Source organism: Patiria miniata, unplaced genomic scaffold (genome assembly GCF_015706575.1).
Source record: "Patiria miniata isolate m_02_andy unplaced genomic scaffold, ASM1570657v1 HiC_scaffold_28, whole genome shotgun sequence".
NCBI lineage: Eukaryota > Metazoa > Echinodermata > Asteroidea > Valvatida > Asterinidae > Patiria > Patiria miniata.
In genome coordinates this window covers 5,891,584-5,912,784 of record NW_024037067.1, presented here as the reverse complement: position 1 = coordinate 5,912,784, position 21,201 = coordinate 5,891,584, and the positions used below count along the sequence as shown (strand labels likewise).

Here is a 21,201-nt window from a genome sequence, read left to right as displayed (position 1 = left end):
CGTTATTAATTTCCTCGGTACAATTTTTCTTGAAAGTAAAAGGTATTTACTCAGATGCATGGATGGATAAAGTGCGCCCTCCCGTCACCAACAATTTTCTGTTAAAAGGGTGTGGAAGTTTGTATCCTTGGAAGCAGTCGTAAAGGGTGCAGACATTACCCCGAGAAAAAAGAAAATGATTTTTTTTCCCCCTGTAAATGAACGTGTCCGGAACATGCATTGCTATCTAGGGCTGTGGCTAATCATTGTAGCGTGCCGTCACGCAGAGGCAAAGCCTTAGCTCCAAACACCCTTTAGGAACGGCTTGAAAGTCCGAAATCCTAACTCCTGTGTGCATTACCAATGCAAAATTACCAATAGTAATGGGCACCAGTCCACGCCATTGAATTACACGTAAACATTAAACGTGGACGTTTGACACAAAATCATGGAGGAAGACACGGCAAATTTGCGCGATGAGGTTTGCTGTCTCATAGACGGACAGATCGGGGAGGATGTTAAGACTCTTAGTAAGGTACAGGAGCTGCTGCAAGGTGCATTGGATGAGAAGAAAATCCTAGAACAGCAGGTAAAAATTGATCGAACTTACAAATATTGTTGTGCACTGTGTGTTTACAATTTTACGTCTATTTCCGACACATTGCTATTCACCTTCAATAATTAATGGTGCATACACTTTAATTTATACACGACCATTAGTCCTTTGGTGACAGGATAATATATTCCTTCCTAGGTTAGTGGCAGATCTGGGGGGTGTTGATTTCTCTTCTTTCATTTAGACCCGATAGGTGTTAAGAATAACGGAAAGAATGTTGCAACCTGACACTGCTTTTTTCGGCGATCGTGTAGGGCCCTTGTTTTGTTTCGATCAAATTAAAATCAAGAATATTTTTATTAGTAAATATTACTAAAAAATGACATTGTCAAGGCTATAGCAGGTTTCTCTCAATTGTATTAGCATAATGACACCTTTTTTGGTAATTTTTGAACAATTTCTTGGGGTAAAAATTACGTTGGTAACGTGCAGCGTGACTTGCGTGCTCATGGTATACCGATATCACGTGGTGATCGCCATCATTATTTTTGTATTGCGTTTTACCCCCAAATTTCTCTCTCAAATTCAAAACCCTGCACTTTATCTTTGACATACCTGTATGTTCTTAATGTCGCCAACTAGTTTGGTAGGTCAAATAATTTAAAAGTGGATTTTGTTCCCTTATAGTACTAGGAATCGGGTTCGTAGATACAAGATCGCCATTTTGTAGGAAATGGCGTCAGGTTGCAACATTGTTTCCAGCGTGCTTTCCGTCCCTTAGCCCTGCCCCAGACTGGGACCGTGAGTGCATAAAAACGTGCAAAATTACTACTGACTTTTTTTTACTCACCATTTGGCTAATTAATGCCCACACAACACATACATCAAAATGATAAAGTTGTAAGCATGTCACCTGCAAAATTTGAGACCTTAAATCCAATTTTAAGGCAAGGTTTTGGCAGTTCAAAAACCACCCACGTCATTCTCCATGCTCTGGAAATATGTGTGTGATTCCCAATGTATTCTGGGTAGGTGTAGGAAGAGCCTTGCAGCTTACTTGTTTTTTAATCAATGGCCAAATGAACATAGCGCCCTCTGCTAAAAAATGAAACATTTTGCATTCACTCAGATCAACAAGAGGGCGCTGTTTTATCTACACGATGAAAATGTTATAGCTGAGGAGTCTTTTTGCACAATGCATTGCAGTACACATCAACGTGATGTCTCACGTACATGTATGGATTTCGATAACTCCCTGCAAAATTAGAATTAAAAGCTGAACTTTTGGTGATGCAATGCTCACAACAGCAACTTTGCAAGGCAGAAGTTTCAGGGATTATTGAGGAAACTGTAGTGAGTAAGAAGCTTGCAAATTTGATTCACACTGGTTTTATCATGCAGCACAAAGTTTTGCACGATATGGATACCTTAAGTTTTGGGACTCTCATACACAGTATTGAGAGTCCCAAATTTTCGGACTAGCCCTGCCCCTGGCCTGTCCAAGAGAATTTTTTAAAAAGCAAAGCTGAGGTCTTATCACTCTTCTGTATTTTGCCAGCCAAGTTTTAAATAATAATTCTCTGAACTGGAACCTTAAACGCAGCATTCAGAGTTGAACATGTTCACAATTGCAGACTAGCCTTCCCCAGCCCATCGACCCCCCCCCCCCCATACAGATTCAAAATCTGATAATTCAAGCTCTATTTTGGTTTAATCTTCTGTGAAGTTGACAGCAGTCAGCACCGAGACACCGACCAGAATACAGGGCGCCCTCCAGGGCGCCGAACGAGCCATGCAGCAGATGGAGTCGCTGACCACCTCCAACAAACAGTCCCGACGAGCTACCAACAGCCACCTGAACCGGGCCGAGCCCATGGTTCAGGAGCTCAGGCAAATGACGGAGAAAGTACAAGAGCTGGAGAGGTGCATGGAATACATGAAATGGTTGGCGCTGGTGGAGGAACTAAGGTAGAGTACTGTCATTGTATAGTCTGGTTCCCTATCCCCATTGTCATTCAGACTTTGAAGAGGTTGTGGAATGCTCGAAGACATTTCCGTCATTTTTCGGGTATTATGTAGCCTAAGGTGTGATGAAATAAAAACGACTATTGTGTCTGTCATGAAATGGGTACAAAAGGTACTTTTGAGAGCTGTTTTTCAGGTCCTGTTTCGACCCGAACGTGCAATTCGTGTGAAAGTCGTCATTGGGGGCAGCAAACAAAACATAGTAAATCGTGACATAATAAACAGGACTCCCGATGCAGCGTAGTATAAACGAGTCCTGTTTATTACGTCACGATTTATGTTTTGTTTGCTGCCCCCAACGACGACTTTTACACAAATTGCACGTTCGGGTCGAAACAGGGCCTGAAAAACAGCTCTCAAAAGTACCTTAACTGTACTCATTTCATGACAGAAACAATAGTCGTTTTTATTTCATCACACCTTAGGCTACATATACCTGAAAAAATGACGGAAATGTCTTCGAGCATTCCACAACCTCTTTAAATATGGGGACAGGTAGCTAGCAGTGAACCTTACTATATCAGGAAGCATTCCTCCTGATTTATGCAAATTATATGCATGACGTCATAGGTCTGAATCCCGCCTCGTGAATTTCAAAATCACAACGGTAATGGTTGCGCGCAACCAGCCTATTGCAAAATGGGAACACAGTAGGCCACACCTCAAATGTGCAATTTCCGAGGTGATGAGCTTCGATTTTGGCTGAATTTGAAAGTGTCTCTGCCAAATATCAATAAAGAGAGAAATTACTGTTCAGTATTTTAAACCAATGCTGTTGAAGTGCTTGCAAGTTGCCCTCATGCATGTCATGGAGACAATGACAATTTTGCATACTTTTGTGGGAAGGCAAGAGTAAGTTTTTTTGATAATCGTGTGTTCAATCACCGTCCATGCACAAAGCTAAGGCCCCCCCCCCCAAAAAAAATAGTTCTGCTTCCAGTTTCTCTACCTGCCCTATTCTGACAGCCTCTACCCTAATTTTTTTTTATTGGAAAAATGAGGAAAAAACACCCAAAACCATCAATTTCTGCCTGTTACCCTTGACTACACGCAGACGCCTCCATATGATCGTACACAGAAAAAATTTGCCAAAAAAAAATTACCTACCTACCTACCCTATTTTCAAATGCCTGTAATCGGAAGGAGAACTTTTTTTTTTTTTTGCCTAAGTAGTGATTAAAAAATACACAACCATGATGTGCGCGCAGAGGTGATCCAATCAATGGCTTTAAAATGGGAGCTAGCTACAGGTCCCCATATTTTTAGGTGGGGGGGGGGGGGGGAACAATCTATGTCATGGTATAGCCACATGAATGTTGCTTTAATAAATACTGGACTTCCTCCGTATTGTGAGCCACGCATCGGTGAGAGCAACCTATGGGGGAAAGTCGTTTTAAAGGAAATCAGAATAAGACAGCGGGGTTTTCTTTGCTTGATTTTCACTGCGGAAGATACTTACTTGGTAAATTAATCTTGACCCCGGGAAAAATACTGTAATCATTCTTCGACAAACTCTTTGCAAATCTTGCATGAAAAGTACCTCTAGATGTAAGATAAATATTTAACTTCTGAAAACCCTTTTCTTTTAGTGGTGTTTATCATAGCAGTATTTTGTAGGCTGTAGACAGAGTAAGAGTTGTTTTGAATGACATAACTCCCCTTGCCATGCCTTGCTACATTTACAATAGACAAGAGCATGCTGGTGGTTTTTTTTATATACAAATTATATGCAAATGTGAATATAGTGGGGGGGGGGGGGGGGGGGAGGCGCATCTATATGTTGACCTTCCAATCTGCATCTAACAGATTAAGTGTATGTCAATCTTCCCCATAGGGTGCCCCTATTTACACTTCAATCGGGCATTTCGTTGGCAAGATGTGGCTGCTTACAGTTTGCATTTATCCAAAAAGTAAAACATTGAGATAAAGGCCTTTAAAGTTTTGACTACTTGATAGTCGTGAAAATGAGAGATGCCTATTGTTTTACATAAAAACAAACCCACACTTCTATGTAACATTTTGTGTACCATTTCTCATAAAATATGTGTGTTCTAGACATATCAAAGATTAAAAATATCAATAAATCTGAAAAGAAATCTTTTTCATTTATTTTTATTTTTCCTGCGCTACGACCTGTTTTCAGTTTCATCTAAGTTTGGCCAGAATGTCTCACAAATAAAAGGGACTGCATCGAGGCAGCTTATTAACATGGTTTGCTATTTGCTGTTTAGCTAACTGGCAGTTATTTCTCCTCCTCCTTTCCTATCTCTTTTTTAATCCCACCCTGCTATGCACCTGCTGTGTCAATCAACATGCTACCCACCTCACCCTTACCTATCTGCTACCCACCTCAACCCACCTGCTACCCACCTCAACCCACCTGCTACCCACCTCAACCCACCTGCTACCCACCTCAACCCACCTGCTACCCACCTCACCCTTACCCACCTGCTACCCACCTCAACCCACCTGCTACCCACCTGACCCTTACCCACCTGCTACCCACCTCAACCTACCTGCTACCCACCTCACCCTTACCAACCTTGCACCTTGCCACTAACCAACAGCTCCGAGATCCAAGGCTCCCTCCTGGTCAACTCCGCTCCCTTTAAACTCTTCCACAGCTCGGAGGTTCAGAAGGGCATCTCGTTGGGGGCCATGCCCAGTGCGGTGGCGCATTTCGCCAAACTGGCCCAGGTCAGTGAGGCCGTGCGGGGCTCTGCGTGCAGCAACCTACTGGCGTTTGTCACCTCCACGATCCTGTTCTGGTACAAGATTCTGAAGGAAAAGTTGTCCAGGTGAGCGGGTAATCTAAAAAGACATCTGTAATTTCTGAAATACCCAAAACAAAGTGACTTCGCTTTTTATTTCTTTGGAGGAGCATTTCACTACATTTTGATAACAATTTATCATACTTCATTGCACACAAGAGATTTAAAAGGGATGGGTGGAGTAGGTAAAATGGAGGTGTTATTTTGTACATAAGTTATCTTCACTCAAGTTGACAACAAATTTCTAATTTTCTAATTTATTTTCCATTAAAAAATATGCAACAAAAATTCTCAACAACCTTGTAAAATACAACTGCTGTTTGTGATCAAGGATGAATTCCCCGTGTTATTTTTATGCCCCGCGGCGAAGCCGAAGGGGCATACTGTTTCCGCCTTGTCCTTCCGTGGGTGTGTGGGTGGGTGAGTGGGTGGGTGGGTGGGTGAGTGGGTGGGTGTGTGTGTCCGGACAAATCTTGTCAGCGCGATAACTTGAGAAATACTTAACATATGAACTTCAAATTTGGTTTGTGGATTGTCCTTGGTAATCCTAAGAAGCCTTTTGCATTTGGGGCTGAAAGGTCAAGGGTCAAGGTCACAGTGGCTGAAACAATAGAAATTTTGTCAGCGCGATAACTTGAGAAATACTTAACATATGAACTTCAAATTTGGTTTGTGGATTGTCCTTGGCAATTCTAAGAAGCCTTTTGCATTTGGGGCCAAAAGGTCAAGGGTCAAGGTCACAGTGACTAAAACAAAAGAAATTTTGTCAGCGCGATAACTTGAGAAATACTTTACATATGAACTTCAAATTTGGTTTGTGTAATGTTCTTGGTAATCCTAAGAAGCCTATTGCATTTGGGGCCGAAAGGTCAAGGGTCAAGGTCACAGTGGCTAAAACAATAGAAAATTTTGTATTTATTCTGAGATCATAGGGATTAGGGATTAATTCATATAAAACCTACAGAAGACACTAATGCTGTACATGAACGTTCCATTTGACCAAGGTACATGTAAGTTGATGTTAGAGTGGTGTTATGTCATGGAAACAGTCACGGTTGCGGGGCATTTGTGTTTGTAAACACACCTGACTTATTCAGTTTCATCCTGAAAAGTAGATGTCTTTTCAAAATTGCTTTTTCCCTAGCAGTACAAAAGTTATTCACTTATGAATGAGACATCAACTGAAAAAAATTGGCCCATGTGTAGTTGTTTAATTATTACTTGACAATTTGAATTATTGGCTACCAGATAATAGTTCTGTTCTTACGGTGTAGGCTGGTTCCCGCCCCACAATCAGTATTGATAATGTAAAATTCAACCTCAATTTAGATTAACAACAATGGGTCATGACGCTAATGAATCACATTGAGTGAGTGATGTTGTTTGAAAAATCTCTTTGGGTAAACACTTCAGTGCTCGCAGACATGAACCTAATATTTATGTGTATGCCAAACTTTTTCGTTCACATGCATGTTTATGGACAAGCAATAAAAACTAACTGCAGCTTAACCCTAACCCCCTAGGCCTTTTTGCTAGGATGTAGCCTCAATCCTGCAAAATCCTCCAATTGGCCCCATGGAAAAATAGCATATAGCCTCAATCCTGCAAATTCCTCCTTTATTTCTTGAACATGGTCCATTGAGGGGTGACCACTGCCTGAATCCTGCAAAATCCTCCGGCTATGTCTGTCAATAGGCTGAGGCAGAGGCAGTGACATCCTGGAGCAGTGCGGAGGATTTCAAGTATAATCAAGGACTGAATTTATGCACGGATGAGCATAAACAACACAAGGTCCGGCCCAAGACCTTGACACAGTGCGTACTCCGAAATCAGCAATGCACTTTTGCCATGTAACCTCAATCCTGCAAATTCCTCCAATTTGCAAAAAGGATTTTGGAGGATTCAGGGCGGTTAGGGTTAAATGTAATAGATCATAGGTGATAGAAAATTAAAAGTTAATGTAGATCAGTGCTCACCGGATTAGCTGTTGTACCCAAGCTTTCGGACCTCCGTCCTTCTTCATGGGGTGTTGTTCTTGCATGTTTTGAACGCGGAGAATTCCTCGTTCAAACCACCAGGTCAGGGCGTCCTCAGATCGAATATGAGACGCTGCTCTCGTTCTTTGCGTTGTGCACTGATCTACATTAACTTTTAATTTTCTATGCTCTGTACACAGTGCTACGCAGCATTCCTACATTTAGATCATAGATGATGTTTGTTTTCTCATCTTTTCTGTCTTAGTGAGTTTGATGAAGTCTTGAAGGCACTCAACTGGCCGTTTGTTCACAGTGCGGTGCCCATGCCTCCGCCACCTGCCCAGCAGATTGAGCTCAAGAACCGTGTCGAAACGCTGTTTGGACAACTCGTCAAACTGCAACTTCCGTATCCTTCACTGTAAAGCCACCTTTAAAGTTTCAAATTCTTCAGTATCGACCAGAAGGTTTTTGACTTTCAGTACGCATTGATAAAAATATGTGAAGTTTTTTGCAAGAATTTCATGAAATAACTATGTTGTGGCAGATACAGCTTCACTCTATAATAAAAAAAACAATGCCATTTTACAAAAAGCTCCTTTGATGTTATGGAAACATCATGTTTTTATTATATAATGTTACAGACATTACATATCTGAAATTTATTTCAAACACATGATAAAACAACAAACTGAATCATGGTATTCTGTTAGTTCTATGTGTTATTATATAATAAAAAAAAAATAGAACCTTTCTCGCCGCCTTGAAAACCAAAACTTACAATGACACTTGCATTTTGCATGTGAAAACAAGGTGCCAAATTGACTACCTAAAATCCATAATGTTGGCTAAAAAAGCTTTTTGGACAAATAAATACATTTTACCATATCACATCTCACTGGCACACCACTGAAATAAAAAGTCGTATCCGCTTTTATCTGATCAAAGATAAAACCCGCATTTGAGGTTGTGTTGCTTGTACATGTAGTTCTGAAGATTTTATAATTTTTCCCACATTTCAGCCGTGACCACATTTGCATGGAATTGCCCCGATGCTAAAAATGTACATTTCATTCATATCTGTTCCTTAATCGTGCCGATGCAGAGATACCTTAGTCTCGGAAGATTTCTCCACCCAGGAGTATAGTCGTCTCCCAGGGTCGCGACCTCTTCTGCTGCCTCTTCATCTGATGCTGCAGCCCTTGCGCAAACGGTTTCGCTATCACTTCCACGGAAAGAAACAAACCAACGGACTAGACAAGGTACAGTTATTGTCTCTGTAGTATGCAGGCAGTGTTCCTTTAATGGTTAAAGTGTGTGAGATTACTGAAAGGGCCCGTCTCAATTCCTATCCGGGATGAGTTGCGGACAAGTTGCGGGTAGAATCATTCACTTTGTCCAGGAGAAGCTCTGCATTTGTCCTGGACACGTTCTGGTAAAATTTTCATTAGCAACTAGGGTCCGTCGATATATCAATATTACTCGATTATTCAATAATATTAATTTGATATTGATATCGCCGATATATAAATTTTTTTAATCATATCAGCCATTCCATGTAAGGGTCATCACCAAACTCAAAAATTGAAGTGAAAGGAATAAATGTTTGTCAGTTATATTTGATAAGAGGAATATTGAAACCATCTAAATCTCAAAAGATTTTTAAAAATAAATCATTTGATTTAAAGTTTCAGCCTCCTGAACATGGATGAATTTGTGGGCAAAACGGAGGGTCAGGGGTATAAATCACAAACTGAGGAAGTAATTGAAGCTCATTCATAAGATTGTGCTTTATCTGCATACATTTGGTAGCTATTCCAGTCTATTGATAAAACATTGAGAATTTTTCCAAATGTCTTCAGTATTTTCCCACTATTTCATTGTGAAAACACCCTCAAAAATATGTCACGCGAGTCACAAAATAGGACTTTTTTTCATATTACTTAATAACTAGAGAGGGATTCAGCTAGTGTTTGATATTTGTAAATGAAATAGTGGTGGTCTATCAATAAAAGTATGAATATTCTTATTTGCTCTACATTCCTTGTAGAAAAAACTATCTCAAGAATGTCACGCGAGTCACACATGATGTATGTCACGCGAGTCACCAGGGGTGGATCCAGGAATTTTCGCAGTGTGGGGGGAGGGTTTCATCAGCCCAAAAATCTGAAAATGTACACGTTTTTTTCTCCGGACACTTGCCTCCGAAAATCAAAAACTGGGGGGGCGGGGGGGGGTGCTAGTACCAATTTCAATCGGGGGCGCTGTTCAAATTCGACGATTATTAACACATTACAGAATGGTGTACCGTATTTTGAAGAGGCGGACATTATACCAGTTTATTTTTTGGGGGGTGTCACAGCAGGGTGGGGGGGTGGGAGGGTGGGTTTCGACTTATTTTTTAGGAATTTGTATGAGAATTTTTGGGGGGGACAGAGCTGGGGGGGGGTTATGCATGTATTGGGTGAGGGTATTAAGTTCTAAGTTCAGTAAGAATATTTTTTAGAACACTGGTAGATCCATAGGAAAAGCTATTTGAATCAAGGGATGTCAAAAATCCCTTTTTCTATCCTGTCACGCAAGTCACGTCAAAGAAACTGTGATACATAAAAAAATAGCGATTTTAAAGTAATCATATAAAAAGTAAACCATAAATTCACAATGCCCTGACTCAAATACATGCTAATTTGAGTTGAATAAATGCCAGGTTAACAACAGTAATGCATTAAAACTTTACATTTTGTTCAAATGTCACGCGAGTCACCATGGAATGGCTGATATCTAAATATCAAAAAATTTCAGTATCGAGGAATGATATCGAAAACATCAAAAGTGCGTCAGATTATTGTCAAAATAAATCTCCTGTTAGTGCTTTGCTTTTACTTGGTGTTGAACATTTTCTGTATAATGAAATAAAATTCAGCGGCATATTGTGCTTGTGACTGAGAATAAAAATTGATTTGTGAAAATAAAAGCTTCAGCAATGTGCTCCAGAGCAAGCCATGGAAAATGGAGACTTAAGATTGTCATCTAAATGGTCATTAACTTATACGTTGGAATAATTGATATATTGGATATGCTACTTACATGTATATGAAAATTCTGATATTGACAGTCCATGTAAGCAACTGATAACTTCATTGTAGGAAAATTGCGGGGAAGTTGTTCAGAATCCTGCAACTTATACCCGATACCATGTCCAGAACTTGTCTAGAACTCGTCCCAGATATGAATGGAGACAGCCCTAAAGTGAGTGGACTGTAGCAGCATTTACTGTTGCATATTGTTGATGTCCCCTAACAATGGGCAGCCCCTAATGTGGCACACTTCCAGTACTTGCTGGAGCAAAGGTTTCACCTCAAATTTCACAGTTAAGTGAAATTCCATCAAGCTTTAAACATTCTCATTCATAAACCTTGGGTTTACCTACCCGTTACAAAGTTTAGAGAGAAATGTTCCGATTTTGTTTGGAAGTATAAACAGCAGTTGGAATATAGGCGGTCACTAATTTAAGATGTTTACATATGTGTACATAAGCAGTTACTGCATTGCGGGGTAGTTTTTGAATTGTTTAAGGGAAATTAGGACTGAGTTGTGGGGACTTTCTGCTGTCGTTCATCAGGTGTGTGGTCCCCACAACTACGGAGCGAGTATGTGTGTCTGTTGCCTAATGGACTGTCAATGCTTTTCAAATGTTGCAGCCGGAATGGTACCTGACACAAGTCTTGAACTGGATACGTGACCACAGTGACTTTCTGGACAACACGATACAGCCGATTCTAGAGGCCGAGCATCTCTCACACATCAATGCAAAGGTAAAGTCTAAGAACTATTATAGTGGATCTGCTTTTTTGTCGTCGAGCTACCACACAGTAGCCTTAAGATTAATTGCATATAATGATTTAAAGTTGAGGAAAGAAGTTGACTGGGTGCAGAATTTCCCAGAATTGCAGCATTTCTAATGTTTTTAGCAATATAGCAAATTTCCTGGCTTGATGGCATATTATACAAATATTGAGTGGCTCAGAGTGGAATGGGAGGAATATTATCGCAAGGTAAAATCTGGACTTTTCCATTTCACGAGGCGAAGCCAAGTGAACTGGAAAAGTCCAGATTTTACCGAGCGAAAATATTCCTCCCATTTCACAATTTAAAGCCACTCAACATTTGTTTTATATAACTGACATATAGAACCTTGTCATTTGACATATTTGAACCTTTTATTTTAATACAAATAGGTGGAAAATGTCTTTCTCTCTTCCAAACCACCCCTTCACGAAAATGTTCGAATCCAAGTCTGTAGTGCTGGCTCTTTGGAACAATACGCGCTACGCGCAACGCTGAACGTGCTATTAAACTAGCATGCATTTGCACACAAATACCATGTCATGAAACAAGGACAATCCTAACTGTTGAATAGTAAATCCCATTCCCCATGGGCGAATTGGACTTTTTGAACTCTGGCGTGAATGGGAGCAATAATGAATGTCACGTGATGTGAGTTCCACCAATCAAGTGACAAGGATCTGTATGTCAGTTAAATAATCAGGTTTATAGCGTCTGACCCTTGAACAAAAACATTGACTCATCAGGACTTCACCGAAAGATCTCTCTCAAATGACGTCGCTGCCTACAGATTGTCATGGCATCGGCATTTTGGGAGTCACATTTTTGTGACGCGCATCGGCTGTGCTGTATTTCGAAGAAATGTTTGGCAACATGTGACACTGTGCGCCCATGCACCTTATGGCGTTGAATACGCAGTTGTTATTTTCATACAAAGATGGCTGTCTTTGAAAGGGGTGATATCCTGCTACTGTCAATATCTTTGTTCAACCTCAAATTATTATATTTATCAGAGATGAAACTTTTCCGATTTTAATCGGAAAACCGACTTTTTGAATTTTCCAACGAAATTTCCGATTTTTTTACAGTGTGTCCCACAAAATTTGATTTTCTGATGATTTTTTCACAAAATGTCATTTTATTTCAATCATAATTTCGAAGAAAAGTCGATGGAAATGGCGTGCTAAAATCATCGCGAACGTAGTTTTAATCTCTTTCACCAGTTGTTATTGGAGAGTTTCAACGGTAGAAACACAGGGCATAACACTGATCGGAGCCTTCTCCGGCTGGACAAAAGGTTAAACATTGACAGGCGACATGGAAAAATCACTGTGTCGCACGTGCGTGCGAATATGCAATGGTACCAGCATGCGTACGTACCGCACCACCGTATCGTCCGCTAGCACATGGCCGGCCGGGACGGGTAGCCTTGTGAAGGATCCTGTGGATAAAATCATTATGTTGTGCGATTTTCGGAGGTTTCAGATTCAGTTGTACAAAATGCAATGCTTTAAAAATCATGATGATTATCTCGAGGATAGCGAAGAGAGCATTAGCGAAACATTTCACTGGCATTTGTTGGAAGAGAAAGACGGTAATGCCTGATTTTTGGCTACATGGCATATACGGGTTTATGGCTTTTGACTAGCATCCCTTGAACAAAGACATTGACAAAATGGGGAACCACCAACATAGGGCTGGATAGCTCAGTTGGTAGAGCACCGTAACAGCAATCCGGAGGTTCAGGGCTCAAACCCCACTCCGGTCAGACATTGACAAAGTTGGGAACTACCGACATAGGGCTGGATAGCTCAGTTAGGTAGTGCACCAGAATGGCAATCCGGAGGTGACAGGTTCAAACCCCACTCCAGTCAGACATTGACAAAATGGGAAACCGCCAACATAGGGCTGGATAGCTCAGTTGGTAGAGCACCGGAACAGCAATCTGGAGGTCACAGGTTTAAACCCCGCTCCAGTCAGACATTGACAAATGGGGAACCGCTAACATAGAGCTGGATAGCTCAGTTGGTAGAGCACCGGAACGGCAATCTGGAGGTCGCAGGTTCAAATCCAGCTGGACTCAATTTTATGATTGTATTTGTGAATCAGGTGGAATTCACCCGTGGTCTTCTGAACATCGTCGCGGCCAAGCTGGAGCACGATATCCCGGAGCTTCTCTTCGACGAGCAGCTTCTGTCCCACACCATTGATGAGCATCTGCTGTTCAATCGGGAGCTCAGGAACAACTACAGCTACCCAGCCGGCCAGCCGGACTGCCTGCATGTCCTGACCGGCAAGGAGTGCTTCGAGAGGTGGCTGGTCGTGGAGAAGAAATGTAGGTTATGATCGAACAGGGAGCTACGATCCTCATCTCTTGCTATAAAAGTTAACATAAAACAATTTGTAAAATAAATTGCACTGTTACTAGCATCTGGCTTTGGGCATAATCCTTGGCAACATTCAGCTCAATAGCTTCTGACAGTCCCCCTTTGGGCAAAGACATTGACAAGTAGGGAGACCCCCAATATGGGCTCCACGCACCAACAAAAGAGGGCGCCTTTTTACCACTTTTGAGAGCCCCGTGGTTAGGACACAGCGTGTTCGTGCTGTATTGTACTGGTTCACACGCAAAGTACGCACAACTTCCTGAATGTGCCAAAGCTATAAGACACAGCGTCTTCGCGTGAGTGTCAGGCGTCATCGGCGCGTAAAACTATGTTCGAATTTAACTTGCAATGGTCTTCCAGACTAATCCCAACCCCCAATAACTTTGGATCATTCGAAATATGCAGTGGATGGACCAGGAACCAGTCTAGGTCACCCCCAACTCTCCTTTTCTGGCCGTTGAAGGGGTACTTGTGCACGGAGCCCATAGGGCTGGATAGCTCAGTTTAAGAGTACAGGATGTCCAAAAGATAACCCTAAGATAACCCTTATAACCGCCAGCAAGCCGGTTCAGACGTTGCCACTTGGTGGCACTGTTTTATGATACGCATATGATACTTGTAATTCCTCAGTTTCATGCTACATTTTTCAAGTTAGTTACCTGATTATCCTTAAACCTTTAACCCGAGGACAGAGGTACATGATTATTTGATTATTTTTAGAACCTTGTATAATTACTGCCTTTTATATTAGTAAGAATTGTAGGTGATTTTTAAGACCAGATTTCATGACGATAATATTCATGTTGGATACAACCCTCATATAGGTGTATTCTAAGAAGACCCAATAGCAATCCAAATCCAGTTTTCCAATCCTTAGAACTTCCAGATCCTGGCTAAAAGTTTGCTCTGAGAGAAGCAAGAATGTTTCAAATGTTTGAGACACTCCTGAGTGCTAATCTAGCCTACCAAGACAGGTCTTGCAACCTTTTCAAAGAAATTGTACTGTATAAGACGGCAAATATTGACATTGAGTGGGTTTCTTTTGATTTCTGACAGTTGCAGTCGAGAAGATAGACTCCCTTCTAGCTGCGCAGACAGCCTGGTTCCCTCAGTACAGAGACCTGGAGGAAACTGACGATCTGAAAGTCCCGGAATGCGTGGAAAGCTTCATGACGTTGATGTTAGTCATTACAGGTAAATGCTAGAAATGTCAGATTCAAAATAATAATAATAATAATAACAAATTATACTTGCACTACAAGTATTTTATTTTGCTGTTTCAAATGGGTCAGTAGGCTCTGAATGTAACATCAGTTACAATGGAATTGCTCTGCTATATACAGTGGAACATCGCTATACCGAACACCACTATACCGAATATTCGGCCATACCGAACATCGTCCTTGGTTCCCAATTTCAGTGTACAAAACCAACTGAACATTGTTGTTGAAAACCGTCAACAGAAGAGCGACAAGTGGCTATTATTTCCCCAAGGCATAGAAGGGGAAAGCCACCCATTGATGTAGGTAGTAAGCTCAAAACGGTAATTACATAATTCAATAGTTGGCACGTGTTCAAAGTCGTCTTTCAGTTACTACCAGGGCGTGCAGGGTGAAGTTATGAAGGGCGCCATTTATTGAAAAGTGAGTACCGGAGCACCGACAGCTTAAAATCGCTATACCGAACAATCATTATTACGAACATTTTTTGTGGATCCCGCGATGTTCGTTATAGTGGCGTTCCACTGTACATGGATTTTCACTGGTTTCTCTAAAAGTATAAAATCCACTCAGCTGAGACTTCAACAGGTTAGGTTTTGAACATTCTTCTTTGGATTTTGAACAATGTTGTTATCGAAAACGGTCAAAATGCATGAAAAGCAAATGATCCTATACCTTTAAGCAGAGCACAGACATACCAGTGTTAATTTTAATGAACTTATCAAAAGAGGACGATCACTGCGTTACTTTTTGATTCCATTTCTTTCTTTTTTTCAGAACGATACCGGGTTCTCCCCTCCCCAACCCATCACCTGAGGTTTCTGGAGTTGCAGCTGGATTTGTTGGATGACTTCAGGGTACGGCTGTTGCAGGTCATGAAGCTAGAGTCTACCGACCCGCTAGCTGGCAGGCACAGTGCTATCCTGAACGGCGCCAATTATATCATAGACATCCTGAAGGAATGGTCAGAACAGGTGGTAAGGAAGGCTAAGTGCATCAATTACGCTCTTACCATAATTTTCGGAATATAAGCCACGCGGCGCATAAGCCGCAGCACGCAAAAATCTGCAAATTAAGATTTGAAGTCGGCGTATAAGCCGCACCGGCGTATAAACCGGCAGCGGTTTCAATTTTGTAAGGCCTCCAAATTCTAGCCAAAATGCTCTGAACCAGTTCCATTTACACTATAGTAGCTATAAAAAGGGCCACAAAAGTTGTATCAAATCATTTACAATCGATACTCTCACAAACAAATGTGGAAATTGATGATGAGAAATAAACACCGGGAATTGCTGCCGGCTGCCCCGTCCGGTCCCCGGCCGTAAAAGTTAATACATCGCCCGGCGCGGCAGCCTGCAGCACGTGAGAGAGTATGCAACCCACCGTGATTTTCCCCCATTGCGTGTGTTGTCTGACTGGAGCGCTACGTACAAATCTTGCTTTGTGGCAACAGATGCTGATTTGTTTTGTCCTAAAAATATACAGGTCCGTTTTTATCTCAAAACTTATCAAATTTTTGTGATTACTAACGAGCAGTATTCAAGATTCGATCGTAACTTTCTTCGAAAATAGTCAAAACGATGCTGCCATTTTCATGGACGAATCCATTAATTTTGTAAGGAGTGATGTAGTCCCTGTTTTGAGGTTTACATCGTTTCTTGAATACATTTCAAGTACAAAAATTATATTGTGACGTTGAACAACTAATTATCGAATAAAGAAATGTTTCGGACACCATAAAAAGTATTAGTCGTCTTTTTTCTTTTTTTAAACAGCGGAAATGTTGGTAATTATTGTTTCCAAGATAGTACACCCCTATATTACCTCAAATGGTGTGGTCCGCTGGGGAAAGCATGCAGCATGCAGCAGCACTAGAATCACGTACGGCTTGTTGCAAGCGTCGATCGAAGACAGCTTTCACCGTACTTTTTACTGCTCGGCACCTATATTTTGGCTCTTAGAAAAAGCTATATTGTTGTTTTCAAAACAATTTTAAAAAAAACTATATTGATGCGTTGTGACAAAGGAATTTTTCTGTCATCGATCCTCCCCTGTAGCTTGTGACTTGACTTGGGATTAACTTGTTATTAAACTTTGGACGTACTTGACTATGAGATGAGATGGAAACCTACTAATGGGTTTTGTGCAAGGTAAAGCTTGGAGGCATCTCAACGTATTTTGTAACAGTGATGCGGCGATGAACATTTCTGTACAAGATTTACTGTACGAATTTGAAAATCTTGCATCAATAAAGCTAGAGAGAATTCCTACAATTTACCATGATGACGGTAGCTTTTCAAGCAGTTAATTTGTAAATGACCACTCAGTGCTGAAAAACCACTTGTCCTATTTTTGTCTGTTTGCAGTTTTTCCTCCAGCTGCAGTACTACAGCAAGGAGCAGGAGACAATGGAGAGCTTCAACAGTGCCTTGGAGACGCTGACGGCCAGCCAGGACATCAGCAAAATATCTCAGGTAGTCGCTCTGTTCTTGAGAAATTGAAGGCGCCATTGTTAATAACGTTGTGCCTATATAGCGCTGTATACCGTGGAAGGTTGCAAAGCGCTTCACAGTTGTCATCCCTGTTCATCAGGCCATGAGACCATTTTCCTTCTGCAGCAGACTAGCGCAATCTGCTGTCTACCTTCGCAGGTACCCATTTATACTCCTGGTTGGTGAGAAGCAATTGTAGTAAAGTGTCTTGCACCATGTTCCAGTTAGGGAACATTTACCATGGCACATAAGTCGAACACCATAACCATTGGACCATGGCACTCTACTGCGCTTAAAGGGACACTAGGTCCTGGAACAGCCCAATTGGGCTACAAAACGCGCTTTGAACAAAATGATTTTAATCGGAAATAACATTTAAAAGTAGGATATAAGCATCCACACAACTATCCTTTCAAAACTGGGCGTTTTTGTATAATTCCTGTATTATGCGTGCGAGAACGAATTTCGGGGTCCACTTTTGCGACCCCATAAATTCTAGCTGTTTGGATGCTAGTTGTGATTTCATTCGTAAAGTGTTCACCTTTTGCGGACGTTGAAGAAACCACTATTTTTGCATTGATGGTGATTGGTCACCGCTGTTCCCGAGACACACAATGTGTATATCATACACTGAGAACGACACGAAAAACTTATTCGTGCTCCGTCGTGTCCGAATTAACAAGCAAGGTTTTTTCGTCTTTTCTCGGGAACGGTAAGACATTAGGTTGGTTTCCTTTCAACCAGATGTTTGAAATAGGCTAAGTAAACAATCCAAAACATGAAATTTTCGAGGATTTGAGGACCTTGTGCCCCTTTAACAAATCTGGACTTTGTCTCCGGCTTTGGTGTCGCGCTCTAGCTGCATGATTGCAGTCCCCTGACTTGACAGACTCTGTTACAATTTCTTTGCTCTTTTGATGTTGTTTAGGCACCAAATTCTGTCACACAGGGCCAATGGCTACTATAATTTCATTTTGGTTTGAACGTAGCAGGATTCAAGCGAAGGTAGAACTCGTTTGCCATACATGTAGTTCACGCTTAGTTTTGCTCTGTGCTGACTCCTTGCAGAGCGAGCATCTTTCAAGACAGAAAATGACACTTCGGCAGTTAGCGAGGCACTTAAAGAAATATTGACCTGATTTTGCCAAAAAATTGCGTACATTGTTTATGTGTCCCCACCTGTATCCCACTTCTGACACCAGTTTTGTTTTCTCGACAGGGATTCGTGATGGCCAGTGATTTGCCAAAACTTGGGTACATTGTTTATGTGTCCCCACAGTGATCCCACTTCTGACACCAGTTTTGTTTTCTCGGCAGGGATTTCGGGATGGCCAGCTGGATGTCTTAGAGGGTACCGTCTTTGATGAGATTCTTCACCTTTACGACCTCCTGAGGATTGACATGACGGCGACATTGCAGAGAACAGCTGTCAGTGACATCAAGAGCAGAGCCAGACCGTACAGGAAAGACAAGTAACTATCCCAAAGTTCCTTGAAACTTAACAAGAGCGTTGCAGTCCACAACATTACGTACCGAGAAGCATTCGTGGCAAGGAAGTTTTAGGGTGCTATAGGAACTAGAGGGTAAATTAGACCCTCTTTCCAATTTATGTAAATCGTTGGAATATAAATGACATCATATTTGAGCATGAAAGTTCATTTCATGTCCCATTATTATATCAAGTAAATAAAAGATACCTTTTTGGGACTTGAGTTACAGAGCTCGTATCAGGAGCTTGCGACACCATCATGGTGTCTGTATCAACTGGCGTTGTTGAGGGCCTCACACGACAGGAGGCGGTCGTACACCTGGGCCAGCTTGTACCCTCTATCTCTGTTCGTATTGGGGGAGTGCCTGCAGATTTCTACTGAAATGCTGCAGTGTGTGTTTTGTGGACACGGTGTCACACAAGCCGTTTAACACCCGTAGCTCCCAGTTATGAGCCTGAAAGACAAGACGCTAGACGACAAGAAATGTGGCCTTGTATACCAAATGGCATGTGATGGCTGTGAAGACACTTATATCGGGGACACAGCTCGCACTCTGCAGACCCGATACAGAGAACACACCAGTAGGTCAGCCCCCTGACAGCAGTTGGTGAACATATATCCTCTCCAGGACATAGCATCTCCGTGGACAATGTTAAGATCATTGCCAGGGAGGACGACCTCTGGAAACTCTAAATCCGTGAGGCAGTAGAAATCCGCAGGCACCGCCCCCATATGAACAGAGATGGAGGGTACGAGCTGGCCCACGTGTATGACTGCCTCCTGTCGTGTGACCAAGCTTGGTCACATGAGGGCCTCAACAACGCCAGTTGATAAAGACACCGTGATGGTGTCGCAAGTTCCTGATACGAGCTCTGTAACTCAAGTCAAAAAAGGTATCTTTTATTTACGTGACATCAAATTTCATATAGGTTTTATAGACCTGAATCGGTTTCCTTTTAATTTATTTCTAGATGGTTTGCCATGCCTTCTCCTAAGGACTACATCGCTCCAGCCCTCTCTGCATCTCTCTGTGAGCTGCTGCAGACTCTTAAAGAGAGACTCCAGCAGCTGAGGCATCAGCTGTGCCCATCTGTCTTTAACACACTCTGGATGGGGATAGCCGAAGAACTCAATAAATTCATATATGAAGAGGTGGGTAGTATTATTGATATTCCCTAACGTGACGCGGACCCCTAATGTTGTGCACTTTGATTTTTCGCCTCTAGTGCCTTGCCAGAGTAAAAGTTTTACCTCATCTTTTACAGTACGTGAATTTTCATCAAGCTCTAAACATTTCTGTTCATAAACCTTGAGTTAACCTACCCGTTACAAAGTTCAGAGAGAAGTTTCACTTTCATGCAGCTTTCTGATTTTATTTTGAAGTTTGCAGTGAGCCTTTTAAAATGCGCCCAAAAATAAGCAAATAATTTTCTGATTAACCTGATTTCTGATTAATGTGAATTTTGAGGTAATAATGGTTTATCAGAATTTGTGAACTCTAAAGAAATTCTTAAATGTTGACTTTGGAATTTCTGAGATTTGTTCAAGTGCGCCATATTAGGAAACACTCGGCCGATTTTATGCCTAATTTCCGGATGCCACCGTTTTTGAATTTCGAACTAAGTTTCAGGACACTAAAATTGTTCACAGTGGTTCACAGAGGCGTTATTACAGCATTCGAAATATCATTTGCCATGAACAAAACGAAAAAGCAGTACTTGTATTCAATTGGCCATAACTCTACAAATATTTACCCGATTGGAAAGATTTTTTGGTGATGAATAGCTAATGAAATATACTCTCTAAGTGTATCGATATTTGCGATGTATTTTTCTAAAAGCTGTGAAAAAGAGGGGCTTTCAGGTTTCGGTTTTTGTAAGACACCCTTTATATTATTCTCAGTCATGGGACAGAGACACATGTATTCATGTAGTGTCGGCTTTGTGAAGGTAAGGTGATGTTAAACATCGCCCTCTTTTGATGAAGATATCTCAAGAACAATATATATATGTTAAACTGCAGTTGTGAACATTGTACATAATATTATTTTCCAGTTATTTTGAGAGGCTAATAGTTCCAAACACAAGGGAATCAAAAATTAGATGCATAGTTTGTTTATTACAAACAATAATACCGCATTTCTCTGCCATGATAATTAGTTAAAATATTACCTGCAGAATTTTATGTTTACTTCATTTTTTAAGGCGTTTGATTCCTTTCATTGCTTCATTTTTTTGGTACAATTTCTGTTCTCGTGTAAATCATTGTTTTTGTCTATATTTTACATAAAGGTTATACTTGGCAACCAGTTCAACGAAGGTGGTTCTGTACAACTGCAGTATGACATGACCAAGGGCTTGTTCCCACAATTTGGAGACTACACCCAACGCCCTGAGAACTACTTCAAAGAGTAAGTCATAAAGTTGCTGACGCTACTAAGTTGTTATAAACTCCATACAGAA

At 41.3% G+C, this 21,201-nt stretch overlaps 1 protein-coding gene across 2 annotated transcripts in view; it reads left to right on the top strand.

The window, feature by feature from the left end:
* The first annotated feature begins 362 nt into the window (after positions 1–362).
* LOC119734852 (RAD50-interacting protein 1-like) overlaps positions 363–21,201 on the top strand; it is a 33,782-nt gene continuing 12,943 nt past the window's right edge. The window contains exons 1-13 of one of the 2 annotated variants that reach the window (XM_038208438.1): positions 363–568; positions 2,262–2,503; positions 5,185–5,358; positions 7,573–7,713; positions 8,410–8,566; positions 11,006–11,119; positions 13,260–13,485; positions 14,594–14,731; positions 15,535–15,734; positions 17,124–17,231; positions 18,567–18,721; positions 19,711–19,891; positions 21,031–21,149. In XM_038208438.1, coding sequence (XP_038064366.1) covers positions 428–568; positions 2,262–2,503; positions 5,185–5,358; positions 7,573–7,713; positions 8,410–8,566; positions 11,006–11,119; positions 13,260–13,485; positions 14,594–14,731; positions 15,535–15,734; positions 17,124–17,231; positions 18,567–18,721; positions 19,711–19,891; positions 21,031–21,149 — 2,096 coding nt within the window. In that variant the 5' untranslated portion in view covers positions 363–427. Of the gene's footprint in view, positions 569–2,261; positions 2,504–5,127; positions 5,359–7,572; positions 7,714–8,409; positions 8,567–11,005; positions 11,120–13,259; positions 13,486–14,593; positions 14,732–15,534; positions 15,735–17,123; positions 17,232–18,566; positions 18,722–19,710; positions 19,892–21,030; positions 21,150–21,201 lie in introns of both variants that reach the window. The other variant, XM_038208437.1, reaches the window with a different exon arrangement.